Raw genomic sequence first — 14,931 nt, 5'->3', positions numbered from 1 at the left:
TGTGTGTGATTTCTTTTTTTTTAATTTTATTTGTCTTATATTAGAAACTTAGGAAAAGAAACAATGAATCTATTTCCTAGAATATAGCAGGCTAGGTTATTTTCACTAGACCTCTCTGTGAAACAAATTAACAAATACTAAATTTTAACAACCCAACTTCTCAAAAGTATCAAATGGCCATGAAAATATTAAGGTCAAAATCTAAGAGAAGATGAGAACCCATAGAGAGGTAAGCTGAGCACTGAAACTGCTTTTGCATGGAATACATTTACTGAGGGCAAACTTGAACTTTAGATTTGATGTCCATGTGGCATGAGGGGGAAGAAAAACCCAGAGTCCAGACAAGGTGGAAAATCTAAAAGAAGGTGCTCCTCCAATTAAACTGGACCCCAAAAGGCTATATCCTTCAGGTATGGGTAAACCAGAAGTAAGCCCTTCTTTCCTACAAAAAGATTGCATTAGCACTGAACTGAGCAAGCGATGGAGGACAACAGGAGAGAGGGGAAATCCAGACAATAACTTGTACCACAAAGGAACCTTGAGGCAAATTTACTGCCCAAATTCATACTACATGAATGATCCGAAAGCCTCAAGCTTCAAGTAGTTCTGGACTGGTAGAGTACCTAGGTACCAGGCAGAAGCAAATACAAATCCTCTCTGGTTAGACACCTTTATCCTAGCCCTGAAAGAATACCCTCAAACAATTTTTGAAGTGTCATGAGCAGCACAGGGTTAAAAATACCCAAGTACAGTGATTAACATAACAAGAAAAATACCCAAGTACACAAAGAAACAAATAACTCTAAACAAGAACTAATAGAAACAACAATGAGGTAAAATGGACCTACAGAGACTTCATGTATTAGAATTATATGACAACTGTCCTTATTGTATTTAAAGAAAATCTTGAAAACATCTGCAGGAAGCAGGAAACTACAAAAAACTTTGGAAAAGGGTCAAAATACTTTCTAGAATTGAAAAATATAATATGGAAATTAAAAACTTAATGGATAGATGATTTAACTAGAAAACAGAAGATATTATCTATCTCATGATATTATGTATCAGCGTGTAGGACAGGGGTTAAGAAGTTAAATAGGAAGAAAGACCATGAGAAATGGAGAATAAAGAGAAAGGATGTGACCTAGTTTTAATTGGAGTTTCAGAATAAGAGTGGAGCAAACATAGAACAGAGGTGATATTTGAAGAGATAATGGCTGGTAATGTTTTAGAACTTATGAGAGACACTAATCTGCAGTTTCAAGAAGCCCAACAAATCCCAAAAAGAATAAATAAGACTCTCATCTGAATACATCAGAGAGAAACTTCAAAACACCAAAGACAAAGAGAAAATCATAAAAGTAGCCAGGGAAACAATGGAATACCTTCAGAGAGGCAGTAGTTGGATTGGCAGTTGACTTCTCAACAGCAACAGTGGAAGCCAGTTGAGAGCTATCTTTAATGTTCTAAAGGACAATAACTGCCTACCTAGGAATCTAAACCCAGTGAAGGAAGATATACAGAATGAGAATTAAAGACATTTTCAGTCAAAAGTGAGTGTGCTCTCAGCACACCTTACTTAAGAATATTCTAGAAAATGAACTTCAGGCAGAAGGAAGGTGCTCCCACATGGGAAGTCTGAAAAGCAGAACAGAATGAAGAGCAAAGAAAGTGGTAAATACGTGAAAAGACAGACTACAAACAGGGAGAAGATACTGCTATATGTATAATTGACAAGGGACTAGTAACCAGAATATATATAGAACATATAAAGAATTCCCATAGGGGCGCCTGGGTGGCTCAGTCATTAAGCGTCTGCCTTCTGCTCAGGTCATGATCCCAGGGTCCTGGGATTGAGCCCCGCATCGGGCTCCCTGCTCTGTGGGAAGCCTGCTTCTCCCTCTCCCACTCCCCCTGCTTGTGTTCCCTCTCTCTCGCTGTGTCTCTCTCTGTCAAATAAATAAATAAAATCTTAAAAAAAAAAAAAATTCCCATGAGTCAGTATGAAAAAGATACAACCCAATAGAACAGTAGTTTCTCAGACTTTCTGATCTCAGGACCCTATTAACACTTAAAAATTATTAGGGACCCCAATGAGCTTTTATTTGTATGAATGGCATCTATTGATATATATTAGAAAAAACTGTAGGGCGCCTGGGTGGCTCAGTTGGTTGAGCGACTGCCTTCGGCTCAGGTCATGATCCTGGAGTCCCTAGATCGAGTCCCGCATCGGGCTCCCTGCTCAGCGGGGAGTCTGCTTCTCCCTCTGACCCTCCCCCCTCTCATGTGCTCTCTCTCTCTCATTCTCTCTGTCTCAAATAAATAAATAAAATTAAAAAAAAAAAGAAAAAGAAAAAACTGTAAATGTTTATGTTAGGATGTATGTATAAGAATGTTTATAGCAGCATTATTTGTAGTAGTCAAAAGTTGGACATCTGAATGCCCATCAGTAGTAGAATAAGTAAATGCATTATGGTATATTCACATACTGTAATATCATACAGCGAAGAAAATAAATGAATCACAGTTACATTCAGCCTCAGGGATGGATCTGGCACAATGTGGCGTGATCCAATCAAAGCATGAAAGAATACAAACAGTATAATTCCATTCATGTGAAGTTCAGAAGCATGTAAAATAATATTAAATAAGGATACATATCACTGTATTGAAAATACAAGAAAATGATCATTGTAAAGTCAGGATAGTAGTTACTTTAAGGGCGAGGGAGGGGGCATTGTAATTGGAGAAGGGCATAGGGCACTAGCAGTGTTTTGTTTCTTGATTTGGGGAAAAAGTAAAACAAAAACAAAAACAAAAAACCTCACAGTGTTCCTCTGGGTGGGTAGAATTTTGAAATTTTCTTCATTTTCCTTGTTCTTTTAATTACTGCTATTATAAAAAGGGAAAGACTTTTTTAATGGGAATAGATTGCTCTTTTAACATTTTTTCTTAAATTTTTTTAATACACGCATTAGACTGATTTTTGAAATGAGTCTGCCACTTTAGTGCCTGATATGCCATAAATGTCCATTTTTTTTTAAATCTTTATGTGTTCTGAAACTTTGTTTCCCTGCAAGTTTCAACTCTTTCCCTTATTCTACCTCCCTGTTGTTTACTCCTCTCTCCAACCTGTTCCCTCCATCCTATTTAGTAAGGTTACCATTCTGAGCCCAGATTTGCTTTCAACTACTTCACAGCCATTTTCTGGTTGAGACAGATTGCCAGAGCCCTGTGTCATCTTACAGATCCTGTTGGAGCCAAGGGATGTTGCTTCTTTATACTGTAGCGAAAGGAAGCCATTGTTTTGTGTGTCTGTCTGTGACATGTTTCTGGATTACAACAGCAATAATGCCATCTGCTTTCTAGGCGGAGGAGAGGCAAAGAGAGGAGCAGCTCGTCTCATTTGATGGGTAAGGAATTATCCATACAACCTGCTGGCTAGTTGAGGTGGATTCTATACTTTCTGCTTCTAATTTTTTTTTTTTTTAAGATTTTATTTATTTGTCAGCGAGAGAGTACAAGCAGGGGAAGCAGAAGGCAGAGGGAGAAGCAGGCTCCCCACCGAGCAGGGAGCCCGATGCAGGGCTTGATCCCAGGACCCTGAGATCATGACCTGAGCTGAAGGCAGACGCTTAACTGACTGAGCCACCCAGGCGTCCCTCTGCTTCTAATTTTAAAAATCAGTGCGGAGAAGAAGGAAAAATGAAGGAAGACCTGGGGTGGGTGACTTATAATCCACCAAATAAAATAAAAAACCTTGGGCTTTTCCAAGATCTTTGAATTAGAGAAGAAACAATTTGAAGGTGAATAAAAAAGCCAGAGAAATCTCTGATGTCTTTGTGTTGGGGAGAGAGCCTGGCTCGCTAGGAATAAGTATGAACCCATGAATCTACAAATTAGGATGTTACCTCTAATTCAGATGTAAGTTTTTCAAAGTTCTTGGGTCTCCGTTTACCCATCTGTAAAATGGAGACAACTCATTCTTTTAGGAGTAGTACAAGAAAAAGCAAACAGTTTGCATCTGAAAGACATCTTCTTTCTTAATTTCTCCAGACTGAATTAACTAATTCCATAGAAATGTGTTGGTGGGGTGCCTGGGTGGCTCAGTCATTAGGCGTCTGCCTTCGGCTCAGGTCATGATCCCAGGGTCCTGGGATAGAGCCCCGCATCAGGCTCCCTGCTCTGCAGGAAGCCTGCTTCTCCATCCCCCACTCCCCCTACTTGTGTTCCCTCTCTCGCTGTGTCTCTCTTTGTCAAATAAATAAATAAAAATCTTTAAAAAAAAATGCGTTGGTGTTATTAATTCGGAACTTAAAATGCTCTATAATAGGTATGAATCTCTCTTCCCACTACACTGTGAGCGCCTTGGAGGGGTGCCTCGTGGGCTCTGTCTTACTCCTTTTTGTATCTCCAGTGTGGGGAAGAAACTAAATACTGTGGAGATGATGTCTGATTTATGCATACTGTTGGAATTTTTGAAGTATTTTATGTCTAGCATCATATGTAGCATGCCTTTCTTCTAAATATGGTACCTGAAAAGAAGAGTTATAACATTTCACTAGCTTTTTATTTTACTTTTCTCTTAAGGGGCATTTAACCCACTGGCTCCTGGGTGGCTCAGGCAGTTAGGTATCTGTCTTTGGCTCGGGTCATGATCCCTGGGATTGAGCCCCATGTTGGGCTTCCTGCTCAGTGGGAAGTCTGCTTCTCCCTCTCCCTCTAACCCACCCCCTTCTCGTGCTCTCGCTTTCTCTCTCAAATGAATAAATAAAAAACCTTAAAAAATATTTTTTTTAAAAAAAGAGGCATTTAACCCAAAGTATAATCTCAAGGAATGTTCTGAAAACCAGAAGATGTGATTCTGTTAGACTAATTGGAGAAGCATCGACAGGTCACTTAGCCTGCTCTCCTCCACCCATTTAGTACCCAAGAGACCAACACAGCTTACACTCTGAGAGTGCTCTAGAAGAGGATGGGCCAGGGTGCTTCATTGACTTTGAATCTCTTTCTGCTTCCCTTGTCTAGCAAGCCCTAGCAAGATTGTAAGTGTACCCCTAACTGGAAAACAGCAAGGAGTCCCATCCCTCATAATCGTGCTTCATCTCAGTTTTGCCCAGGGAAGCTGAGACTTTGTTTTCTTGGTAATATCAGCTCTTTGCCTCCAGATATGTAGAATGTGGCCCTCAAGGACTTTGTATTGATACCAGAGGCATTGGAGCCCGGTCATGTCCTTGGATAGGCTCTGCTGGTAGTAATGTTGTGGGTGTCTCATGCACACCTTAGAGAGGAGGAATCAACTAGTGTGCTTGTTGCCTTGCAGCCATGAGGATTGGAACCAGATGCAGAGCCAGGAGGATGAGGTGGCCATCACCGAACAGGATCTGGAACTTATTAAAGAGAGAGAAACAGCAATTCGGCAGCTGGAGGTAAGAGCCACGTCATGTTTTTTGTTTGACTCCATGTATCTGCACTCTAATCCACTTGGATTTTCTCTCAGCAATTATGAAAAAGCATGAAATGAGTCCTAATGTGATTTGCGTATTATGTCTCAATGTAATCATGGTGAATTTGAACTACTCTTATGGTGGTACTGGTCATGGTGCCCAAGAAGACTCAAATACCATATCTTACATGGTCTGTGGGAGAATATGCATGAAGAACAGAGCAAGGCAAACAAATATTTTATTGCTCATTAAGACTTTGCCACCAGGGTACCTGGGTGGCTCAGGCGATTAAGCGTCTGGCTTTGGCTCAGGTCATGACCCCAGGGTCCTGGGATTGAGCCCGCATCAGGCTCCCTGCTTAGCAGGGAGCCTGCTTCTCCCTCTCTCTCTCTGCCCCTCCCCTGCGCTCATGCTCTCTCTCTCTCCCGCTCTTGCTCTCTCAGATAAATAAATAAAATCTAAAAAAAAAAAAAAAAAGACTTTGCCCCCAGACCTCTTTGGAGAGAGCCCTTTTGGGGCACCTGGGTGGCTTAGTTGGTTAAATGTCTGCCTTCAGATCAGGTAATGATCCTGGGGTCCTTGGATCGAGCCCTGTGTCAGGCTCCCTGGTCAGCGGGGAGTCTCCTTCTTCCTCTGCCCTCTGTCCCCATCCCACCCCCCTTTTCGTGCTCTCACTCTCTTTCAAATAAATAAAATCTTAAAAAAGAGAGAGAGAGAGAGCCCCTTTGTTTAGTCTGAATAGCTCAGAATAAAGGCAGGCCAAAAAGTTTGCTTAATTTTTGTGCATCCCATAGTCCAATCCCAAGTTGTAGATATGACTTCACTGCAAAGAAACAGGAACAGGTTTGGTTTTTTTTTTAATTAAAAAAATTTTTTTTTGTTATGTTAATCACCATACATTACATCATTCGTTTTTGATGTAGTGTTCCATGATTCATTGTACAGGAACAGTTTTTAAGGTGGGGATTGAGGGAAAGGTCTTGAGGCCTTTCTTACCTGATTTTCCAACTTTAACTTTACATAATGACAAGTATATTCTTAAACCTGAGTAATTTTCTCCTCCATGCAGCTAGAGGACTGCCATCCCTGGGGGCGGGTGCAGTGAGGAGGAGGGGGTTTGTAGAGGAGAAACTTGGAGCTCCTTCATGACCTTCATCTGTGGCAGTGGCTCTGAACTCTGACTGTACCTTAGAGTCACTTGGAGACTTTTCCCCCCAAATGCCCAGCTGTTCTCCCTCCCATGCCAACTATTAGTTTTGACTATGTGAAATTCCCATTTTTTTTTCAGGCTAAAAATGGGCAAATATTCACAAGATTTTTTTTTTTCAAACTTCCCAGGTGATTATAATGTGCATTCAGGGTGGAGACCCACTGCCCTAGAGACCATCAGTGTCACAGTTCATCCTCAAGTTTGATAATTTTATTGCCTTCAAAGATGTCCTATCTTTTCTCTTTTTACCTACTGCAACTAACCATCGACTTGGTTCTCTAACATTAGAAATACTGTTATAGCAGAGTCGAGTGAAACACAGAGCTAAGGAAAGGAATGTAAGGTAGAGGACGTCAGGAACATAATAGGTGCTTCACAAATTCGGCATTCAGCATTAAGTCCGAGTGCCTTAGCGGGGACTGGATTTTTATATCCAGTCATTTCCTACATCTAATATACATCTAATATTCTATTCTAATGGAGTAGAGGTTGTGTCTCCTCGACTGTCACATTGTGCATCTGACATTTCTAGCTACCAAATGTGTGGGCTTTTTCCACATCAAGCAATCTTTCGACACCAGCTAGGTGTTTTACAATTTAATCCAATGCTCACACTGTCTACCTGGAGTTAGCATCAGATCCCACAGCTTAAGGGCTCAGTCCCACAACCCTCCCCCCAACTTGGGAAGCCAACTAAGTCTAGGTTGTTACCTATGCTTCTTACTGACAGGCTATCAGTTGGAGGTTCCCGTGACCCCCTCATTGGGTTTGATTAATTTGCTAGAGCAGCCCAGAACTTAGGAAAACAATTTATTTACTAGGCTACTGGTGTATTATAAAAGTTACAACCCAGGAACAGCCAGATGGAAGAGATATGCAGGGCAAGATATGTAGGAAGGGGTGCGGAGCTTCTATGACCTCTCCACCTGCACCACTCTCCTAGCCCTCCATGTTCACCAACCCAGAAGCACTCTTAGTCCTGCCATTTAGGGTTTTTATGGAGGTTTCGTTATGTAGGCATGATTGATTAAATCATTGGCTCTTGGTGGTTGATTCAGCCTCCAGCCCTCTGATAACACAGTTGGTTCCCCTGGCAACCAGCCCCCATCCTGAGGGGCTTGTTCTTTAAGCTCAGGTGTGGTTGAAAGGGATGTGTTATAAGTAACAAAAGCTAATTTTCTCTCTTTTACCACTTAGGAAATTTCAAGGGTTTTAGGAGCTCTGATCCAGGAATGGGATGAAGACTAAATATATATTTCTTATTATAAATCACAGTTTCACACCCATGTTATAACCAAGCTGGGCTATTTGCTCTTTAACTCAATTAACTTTTTGTTTATATGGCTTCCCTTTTGCTTTAAGGTGCAACTCAAGGGGCGCCTGGGTAGCTCAGTCGTTAAGTGTCTGCCTTTGGCTCAGGCATGATCCCAGGGTCCTGGGATTGAGCCCCGCATTGGGCTCCCCGCTCAGCGGGAAGCCTGCTTCTCCCTCTGCCTCTCCCTCTCCCTCTGCTTGTGTTTCCTCTCTCACTGTGTGTCTCTCTGTCAAATAAATAAATAAAATCTTTAAAAAAATAATAAAGCTTTAAAAAAAAAAAGGTACAACTCAAGTCCTGCTGCTTCTACAAGCCTTCCTCTATACACCTTCCTATAACCGCTTACTAGTCACTTCCTATATAATGACTTTTCTTATTTATCTTATTGTGTGCTCATCCCATCCCCCACCTCCGTTAGCTAGTAAGCCTTTTTGTATCCACAGCAACTAGCAGACTGTCCCTACTACAGTAGACTCTTAGCAAATAATTAAGGTTTTGATGTTCTGGTAAGAACTAGTCTTGCCAAGTTATGATTCGGAAGTCGTGGCTTTCAAGCATTGTTTTTTATTGTAGCGTTCTGAGAGGCAGTGTATTGCAATCGAAAGAGCATGGGCTTTAGAGATATTCTGGCTGCAATGCCTGGTTTCCTTACTGACCAGCTTTGTGACTAGACAGTTATATAACCTCTCTGAGCCTTATTATCCTCAAAGATACTTGACTTCATAGAGTGACTGAATGATTAATGTAAATATCAAAGAGGCATAGTAACATAATGAAAACATCATGAACTTTTAATTCTCAGCTCTGCCACTTGCTAGCTTTGAGACCTTGGGACAAGTCCTCAAACCTTTCTTGAGCCCCACTTTTCTCTTCTGTACAATGGGGATAGTACATGTCTCATTGTGTTGTCATGAGGACCAACTAAGTAATGATTAATCATAGCTGACACTTACAAAGTGCGTATTGCACAATTCCAAGAACTTTAAATATATCAACTTATTTAGTGCTTCTGCACTTTAATATGAGATGGGTACAGTCAGTGTCCACATTTTAGAAGGGACAGCCCAGAGAGGTTCTTAACCTAAGATGGTACCACAAGACTGTGGAGGATTAACTTCACACAGCAAGAGTGGGTTCTCTCTGGCTGACAGTCAGGCTTCAAGAGTCTGTGCTTTAATTACCTACCTGGTATAGTTCTTGGCACATAGTAGGCATTTAGTAGATATTAATTAACTTTATTTTCATTTTCAGTTTATGGAGAAAGCATGATTTATGCCTTAGAAACACATGTGTTATGTTTACACCAAAATTTTGGCTAAGTAGAGGAATTGAATTGTCTAACATGTTGCTTGATGTTAATTATTCTTTGTGTTCCCTAGGCTGACATTTTGGATGTCAATCAAATATTTAAAGATTTGGCCATGATGATCCATGATCAAGGTGATCTAATTGGTATGTATCATTGATACCTTTAACCTCAAGGTGAGTTGATAGTAGTACTTGTGTGTGAAGAAGTCAATAAGACATGCCTTAGGAAATTAAGAATGTCATTTAAAAATTATTAAATTCTTTTTTTGGCCCCCTTTTTATATTGTCAGACGTAGAAATTGAAGGTGCAACTCAAGGGGCGCCTGGGTAGCTCAGAAATTACTCAGTGATTACTCAGCTCACTTGCCATTGCCTCTTGTTTAGTCTTTGGCTGTTTAGGGAAATAGCTCTTGGCTTCCCAGCTTTTATCTACAGAAACGTACACAATTTTGGGATTAGTAACCTTTTTTTTTTTTTTTAGTTTTTTATTTGGAAATGATTTCAAGTTTAGAAAAGTTGCAAAAATAAAAAGACTATAAGGAATTCCTTTATAACCTTTACCCAGATTTACCTCTTGTTAACATTCTACCCCCATTTGCTTTAGACTTGCTCTCTTTCTCTCTAAATATACATATGTATACATAGTTTTTTCTGAACCATTCGTGGGTAAGTTGCATACTTCACAACCCTTTGCCGCTAAAATGGTTCAGTGTTTATTTCCAAAGAATAGAGCTACCGTCTTACCCAGTGGTAACTTTTGATTCCATGGCTGGATAGTTGGAATGGTGGAATGGTGAAACCAGGAGCCAGAACATCAAGAGTGTGTTTAATTTGCAATCTTGAAACATCTGATTGTGGTAAAAAGGTAAAAACATCCACTGCCCTTCTGTCTATTTGCAGACAGCATAGAAGCCAATGTGGAAAGCTCAGAGGTACATGTAGAGAGAGCCGCTGATCAGTTACAGCGGGCTGCCTACTATCAGGTAAGAGCGCATACCAGGGACAGCCGCTATGCTGAGACTTCAGGAGCTGCCACAGCCCGCTGACGCCCTGAGAGCAGCTGCAGGCTTCGGCCTAGGCTTCAGCCGGAGGGGCCGTTGGTCGTAACTGCATCCGCGGTCCGCTCTTAATACTTTCCTCTGCGGAGAAATCGACAAAAAGACATCAGTCCTTGAATAAACTGACACAGAAGCCTCTTAGCTACAAAGCTAATCCCAGAAGCTGGCATGATACCTAAATCTGGTATAAGGCTAATTTTGTATTCTGAACAGCTAAAATTTGTTCCAGTTAGTATAGTAATATGTACAAAGTAGGACTTGGTGGATACTTTATGTTGACTGCAGCCACAGAGGATGGACAGAAAATCAATTCCAACTGCTATTTGTGAATAAGTAGGGGGTTACCATTTTTCTATGAATAAATGGGAGTTAATCGTTCTACTTTGTATGAAGTGATATTTTTTTTTACATATTAGCTGAAACTGGTTTTGTGACTTTTACCTGGGTCTTTATCTCAAGTGTGCAGGTACTGTGATTGAGGTCCTCTTCATTTCCTCTCCGTTTGGTGCTGTATGGCTTTTTAATAAACAGCATTTCAGTCATTTTCCATGTTCCTAAGATAGTTGTATTTTACCTGGAAATGTTCTTAAGGAAATTTGTATTTAATAGTTGTGTTTCCTTTTAAAAACTGAGTGATGATGTTAGTGTTAGACAGTACAGGACTTACGAAGTAAATTATATACATCCACTCAATATTATGTGGGAGTTAAAAGAGATGTTTATGAAGAGTTTATAATAACATTTTTGTGCTAAAATGTTAAGTGAGAAAGACATCAAACATCATACAGTATGATCCCAATTCTGTCAAATAACAATATGCATAGATAAAAGATCATGAGAAAGTACAATCAGAGTGTCAGTGGTTTTATCTGTAGATGATTATTTTCTTTCTGCTTGTCTGTATTTTTTACAGTAAACACAAAATTTTATAATAGTTATAAGACCTTTATTAAAATGCACAAATAACTTATTTTATTACAAATAATGCCTGGCAGCATATATATGTATATGTATAAACAGTACATATGTATAAACAGTCCCTTTGCAGAAATGTATTAGGGGATCTGGAATTAGAATTTGCACTACTGCCTTGCACTGATAACTGTTGAGATTTTGGGAAGATCTCTGCATATCTGTGCACAGATAGAGTTAATGCTGGATTACAAGGAGGCAGATTTATGAAACACTCTTGGAGTCTTAGATATGAAAATTTTTACTTGTCTCATGAGTGTCTTCTTTATATATTTTTCTCCTCAGAAAAAATCTCGCAAGAAGATCTGTATCCTGGTGCTTGTCCTGTCTGTGATTATTGTCATCTTGGTACTTATTATCTGGCAAATTTATAAATGAAATGATTGCCTCAGAGCCGCCTTCCGCTGAGCTGTTCTCAAGGGCACCTGCTTACTGGAGTCTTTCCAGAACAAACTGATCACAAGAAGAGAGCATACACCAGAATGTCCTGTAATAATTTAGTTAGAAAATAACTACTAACTAGTCCTTTGGAATTAGTGACCTATGGAGACAGTATTTATCAATTTATGTATACATTCTATTGATTTCTCAAATTAGGAATTAATTTATGTGGATTTTGCATTCTCTTGTATTCTGATTGCTCTTCATCTCCAAGTGTTTACTGAAAATTCCATTCTAGATATTCTTGTTTTGACAGGTGACACTACAGTCTTGTAATATTGTTATTTTATGTGTATACTAGATTCACCTTTTTACTAGCAACTGAGGTAGAATTACTTTCTGACAGCCAGCACATTTGTCAGAAGCTATATAATAAGCTGGTACTTTTTATTATTTAACATTTTAATTTGAATTTCCAAGAAGCCTATTCTCTATCTGCTTTGAAAGATTTTGGCAATATATTTAACTGGAAAGTAAAAATTGCACATTTGATCCCGATTAAAAGTATCTATTTGAGCTGGCCAGTTGTCAAAGGACCTGTTAACGGGGTCTAACGTTTACTTTATTATCTGCTAGTGTCATCCATGGCAGTTCATCTGCACACACACTAAACCATCTTGTTCACATTTTTAAGAGATTAATTTAATTAACATTATTATGCTCTCTGGGGTCTCTCTCCCCCTGTCTGTATAGAAAGGGAGAATTAGACAAAGCATGCTTTTGGAAAGCAAATAGGAATTGTTTGGAATGATTTAAACTTTTTGTTGTTGTTCACTTGTGGTTCTACATTCCTGGTGAATGATGAATATTGCTGTCAGAAGGCTGCCCCTTCCCCCATAAGGGCTGCTGGGCATTTGATGGCAGGAAGATTTTAAAAGCTAGACTGAAGTTGGTTTAAAATTTAGTTCTGTGAACCTGGTGATAAAGCAAAGAAAAGGTTCATTTTTGTAAATACTGCCGGTTTGGAATAGTGATGTTAGACTTATCCTAATTTATGAACAAGAGATTAATCTCCATGCATAGTTTTAGACAAAAAAAATGTTTCAATAAAAGATTGCTGTCTTGTAATAGAAATGTTGTCCACTTCCCTTTTTCACACAGGTCTAGAGCAGTTAAAGGGAATATAATTTCTGTAGGCTCTCACATAAGTGTGTATTGGGCCAACAATTTCAGTTCATCCTTTAGTGAATCAGAGGACTGGGCTACCCTGGATATATTTATATTCATTTCTTCCACTCCCTTTAATGTTACTTAATCTCCTTTTTTACCAAACTAATGTGAATAGTAGGGAAACAAGGGCCCAAATGCCTAAGTTTCTTTGTACTCTTGCACCATTCCACTCCTTAATACAAATAAACATTTTAAAAAAGCTTTTGTAATAAGTTTTTATGAGTTAACATGTGGTAGCTATTAGGTAAAGTGCTGTCCTGAGAAAAATTGAGACTGGCAAGAAGACTGGAGGTCAGGTGAGGATTGGTTTGGGGATGGAATAAGGGCCAATGCTGCCCTTTCCTTGAAAAACAGGATGGAGCTCCTGGGGTGTGACAGGTGGCCCAAGCAGCAGCTTCAGGGCTCGTTCCTTGGTCCTACAATGAGCTGGACTTGGGTACATCATTTGTAACATTTAAGGCAAAAAAATTCCTGATTGTGAAAAACAATTTCAATTTGGGTTAAATGAAGCTATCATAGGTGTGTTCTATAATACTGTGTAATCCAGTGGTGGTGATAATAGTGGTCGTGGGTAGCCAATTTGACCTTGGCTTAGAATTTGAAGGGCCTGGAGTTTATGGTAGTTGCCAAGAGGTTCTGCTAGATGATCTTAATAAACCTGTTCACAGAATCCTCCTTATCTCTGCTTTGTTTGTCTTTGGGGGAAAGAGGGCACCATGGTCTAGGACAGTGGTTCTTAACCATGGCTTCACATTAGAAACTAAAAAAATACTGATACCTCAGTGCCCCTGCCACAAGATTCTAATTCAGTTAGTTTGAAGTACAGCCTGGGCATTTAAAAGCTCTAGGTAATTCTCATGTGTAACCATGGTTGAGAACCATTAGTTTGGAGGTCAAAAACTAGACTGGAGCACAGAAGGCTGAAGAATCTTGGCTCTGCCATTAACTTGCCATAGGTTATTAGAAGTCATTTAACCTATAGGCCCCAAGTTTTCTCAGTAGCTCTCTTCTAGCTCTAACATTTTCTGATTATAAGGATCACAGGGGTTTGGTCTGAACATAAACATTCTGTTTGCCTCGGTATTCCTTTCCTTTCCTCTTCCCCTTTTTCCTTCCTTTATGGAATGTTCTAGAAGTAATAAGCAGATCTACCATTCTTTGAAGTGAATTAAAACTATAGTACTATACAGGGTAAAGTAGAAATGTCATTCTGGGCCCTTCCTCTGGGAATGTTCCAGGACAAAAACTTGTAGCTGCTAGACTGATGCTCCCAGGGCAGGTTTTGTCCTGTCTCATCTGCCAGGGAGTGGGGATACACACTGTTTTATACCATTGGGCAACAATATCAGATTGGAATTACCATTGCCATCAGTGCAAAGTAAAACACCCTAACCCACCTCCATTCATTTTTTTAATTGAAGTATAATTGACTACAATATTCTATAGTTTAGGTATATAACATAGTGGTTTGATATCTATATACAGTGTGAAATGGTCACCACGAAAGTCTTGTTACCGTCTGTCACCAAAGTTTTTACATTATTGACGATATTACCTATGCTGTATTGTATCCCCATCAGTTATTTTATAACTGGAAGTTTGTACCTCTTTATCTTCACCTATTTTGCCTGCCCCCAACCCCCCCCCCCCGATTCTGGCAACCAGCAGTTTGTCTCCTGTATCTATGAGTCTGTTTCTGTCTTGTTTTCTTTGTTCATTTGTCTTGTTTTCTAGATTCCATATAAGTGAAATCATACGGTATTTGTCTTTCTCTGACCTATTTTAGCTAGCATAATACCCTCTAGGTCTGTCTATGTTGTCGCAAATAGCAAGATTTTGTTCTTTTTTATGACTGAGAAATATTCCATTATATATATGTATATATATAATCCCATTTTCTTTATCCGTCCATCTATCGATGGACACTTGGGTTACTTCCATGCCTTGGCTATTGTAAATAATGCAAAGGACATAGGGGTGCATGTGTCATTTTGAATTAGTGTTTCCATT

The 14,931-nt window shown here is 39.6% G+C and overlaps 1 protein-coding gene across 1 annotated transcript in view; it reads left to right on the top strand.

The window, feature by feature from the left end:
• STX12 (syntaxin 12) overlaps positions 1 to 13,591 on the top strand; it is a 35,861-nt gene extending 22,270 nt beyond the window's left edge. The window contains exons 5-9 of the mRNA XM_028113956.1: positions 3,370 to 3,413; positions 5,324 to 5,429; positions 9,352 to 9,424; positions 10,181 to 10,263; positions 11,596 to 13,591. Of these exons, the coding sequence (XP_027969757.1) occupies positions 3,370 to 3,413; positions 5,324 to 5,429; positions 9,352 to 9,424; positions 10,181 to 10,263; positions 11,596 to 11,688 (399 nt within the window). The 3' untranslated portion in view covers positions 11,689 to 13,591. The remainder of the gene's footprint in view (positions 1 to 3,369; positions 3,414 to 5,323; positions 5,430 to 9,351; positions 9,425 to 10,180; positions 10,264 to 11,595) is intronic.
• The last annotated feature ends 1,340 nt before the right edge of the window (positions 13,592 to 14,931 follow it).

The sequence above is a fragment of the Eumetopias jubatus genome, unplaced genomic scaffold (assembly GCF_037043125.1).
Source record: "Eumetopias jubatus isolate StellerSeaLion01/CBP00866 unplaced genomic scaffold, mEumJub1_p1.0 scaffold_4, whole genome shotgun sequence".
NCBI classification, from domain to species: Eukaryota; Metazoa; Chordata; class Mammalia; order Carnivora; family Otariidae; genus Eumetopias; species Eumetopias jubatus.
The sequence above is the reverse complement of the archived record's forward strand: the minus strand, read 5'-3'. Positions and strand labels throughout refer to the sequence as shown.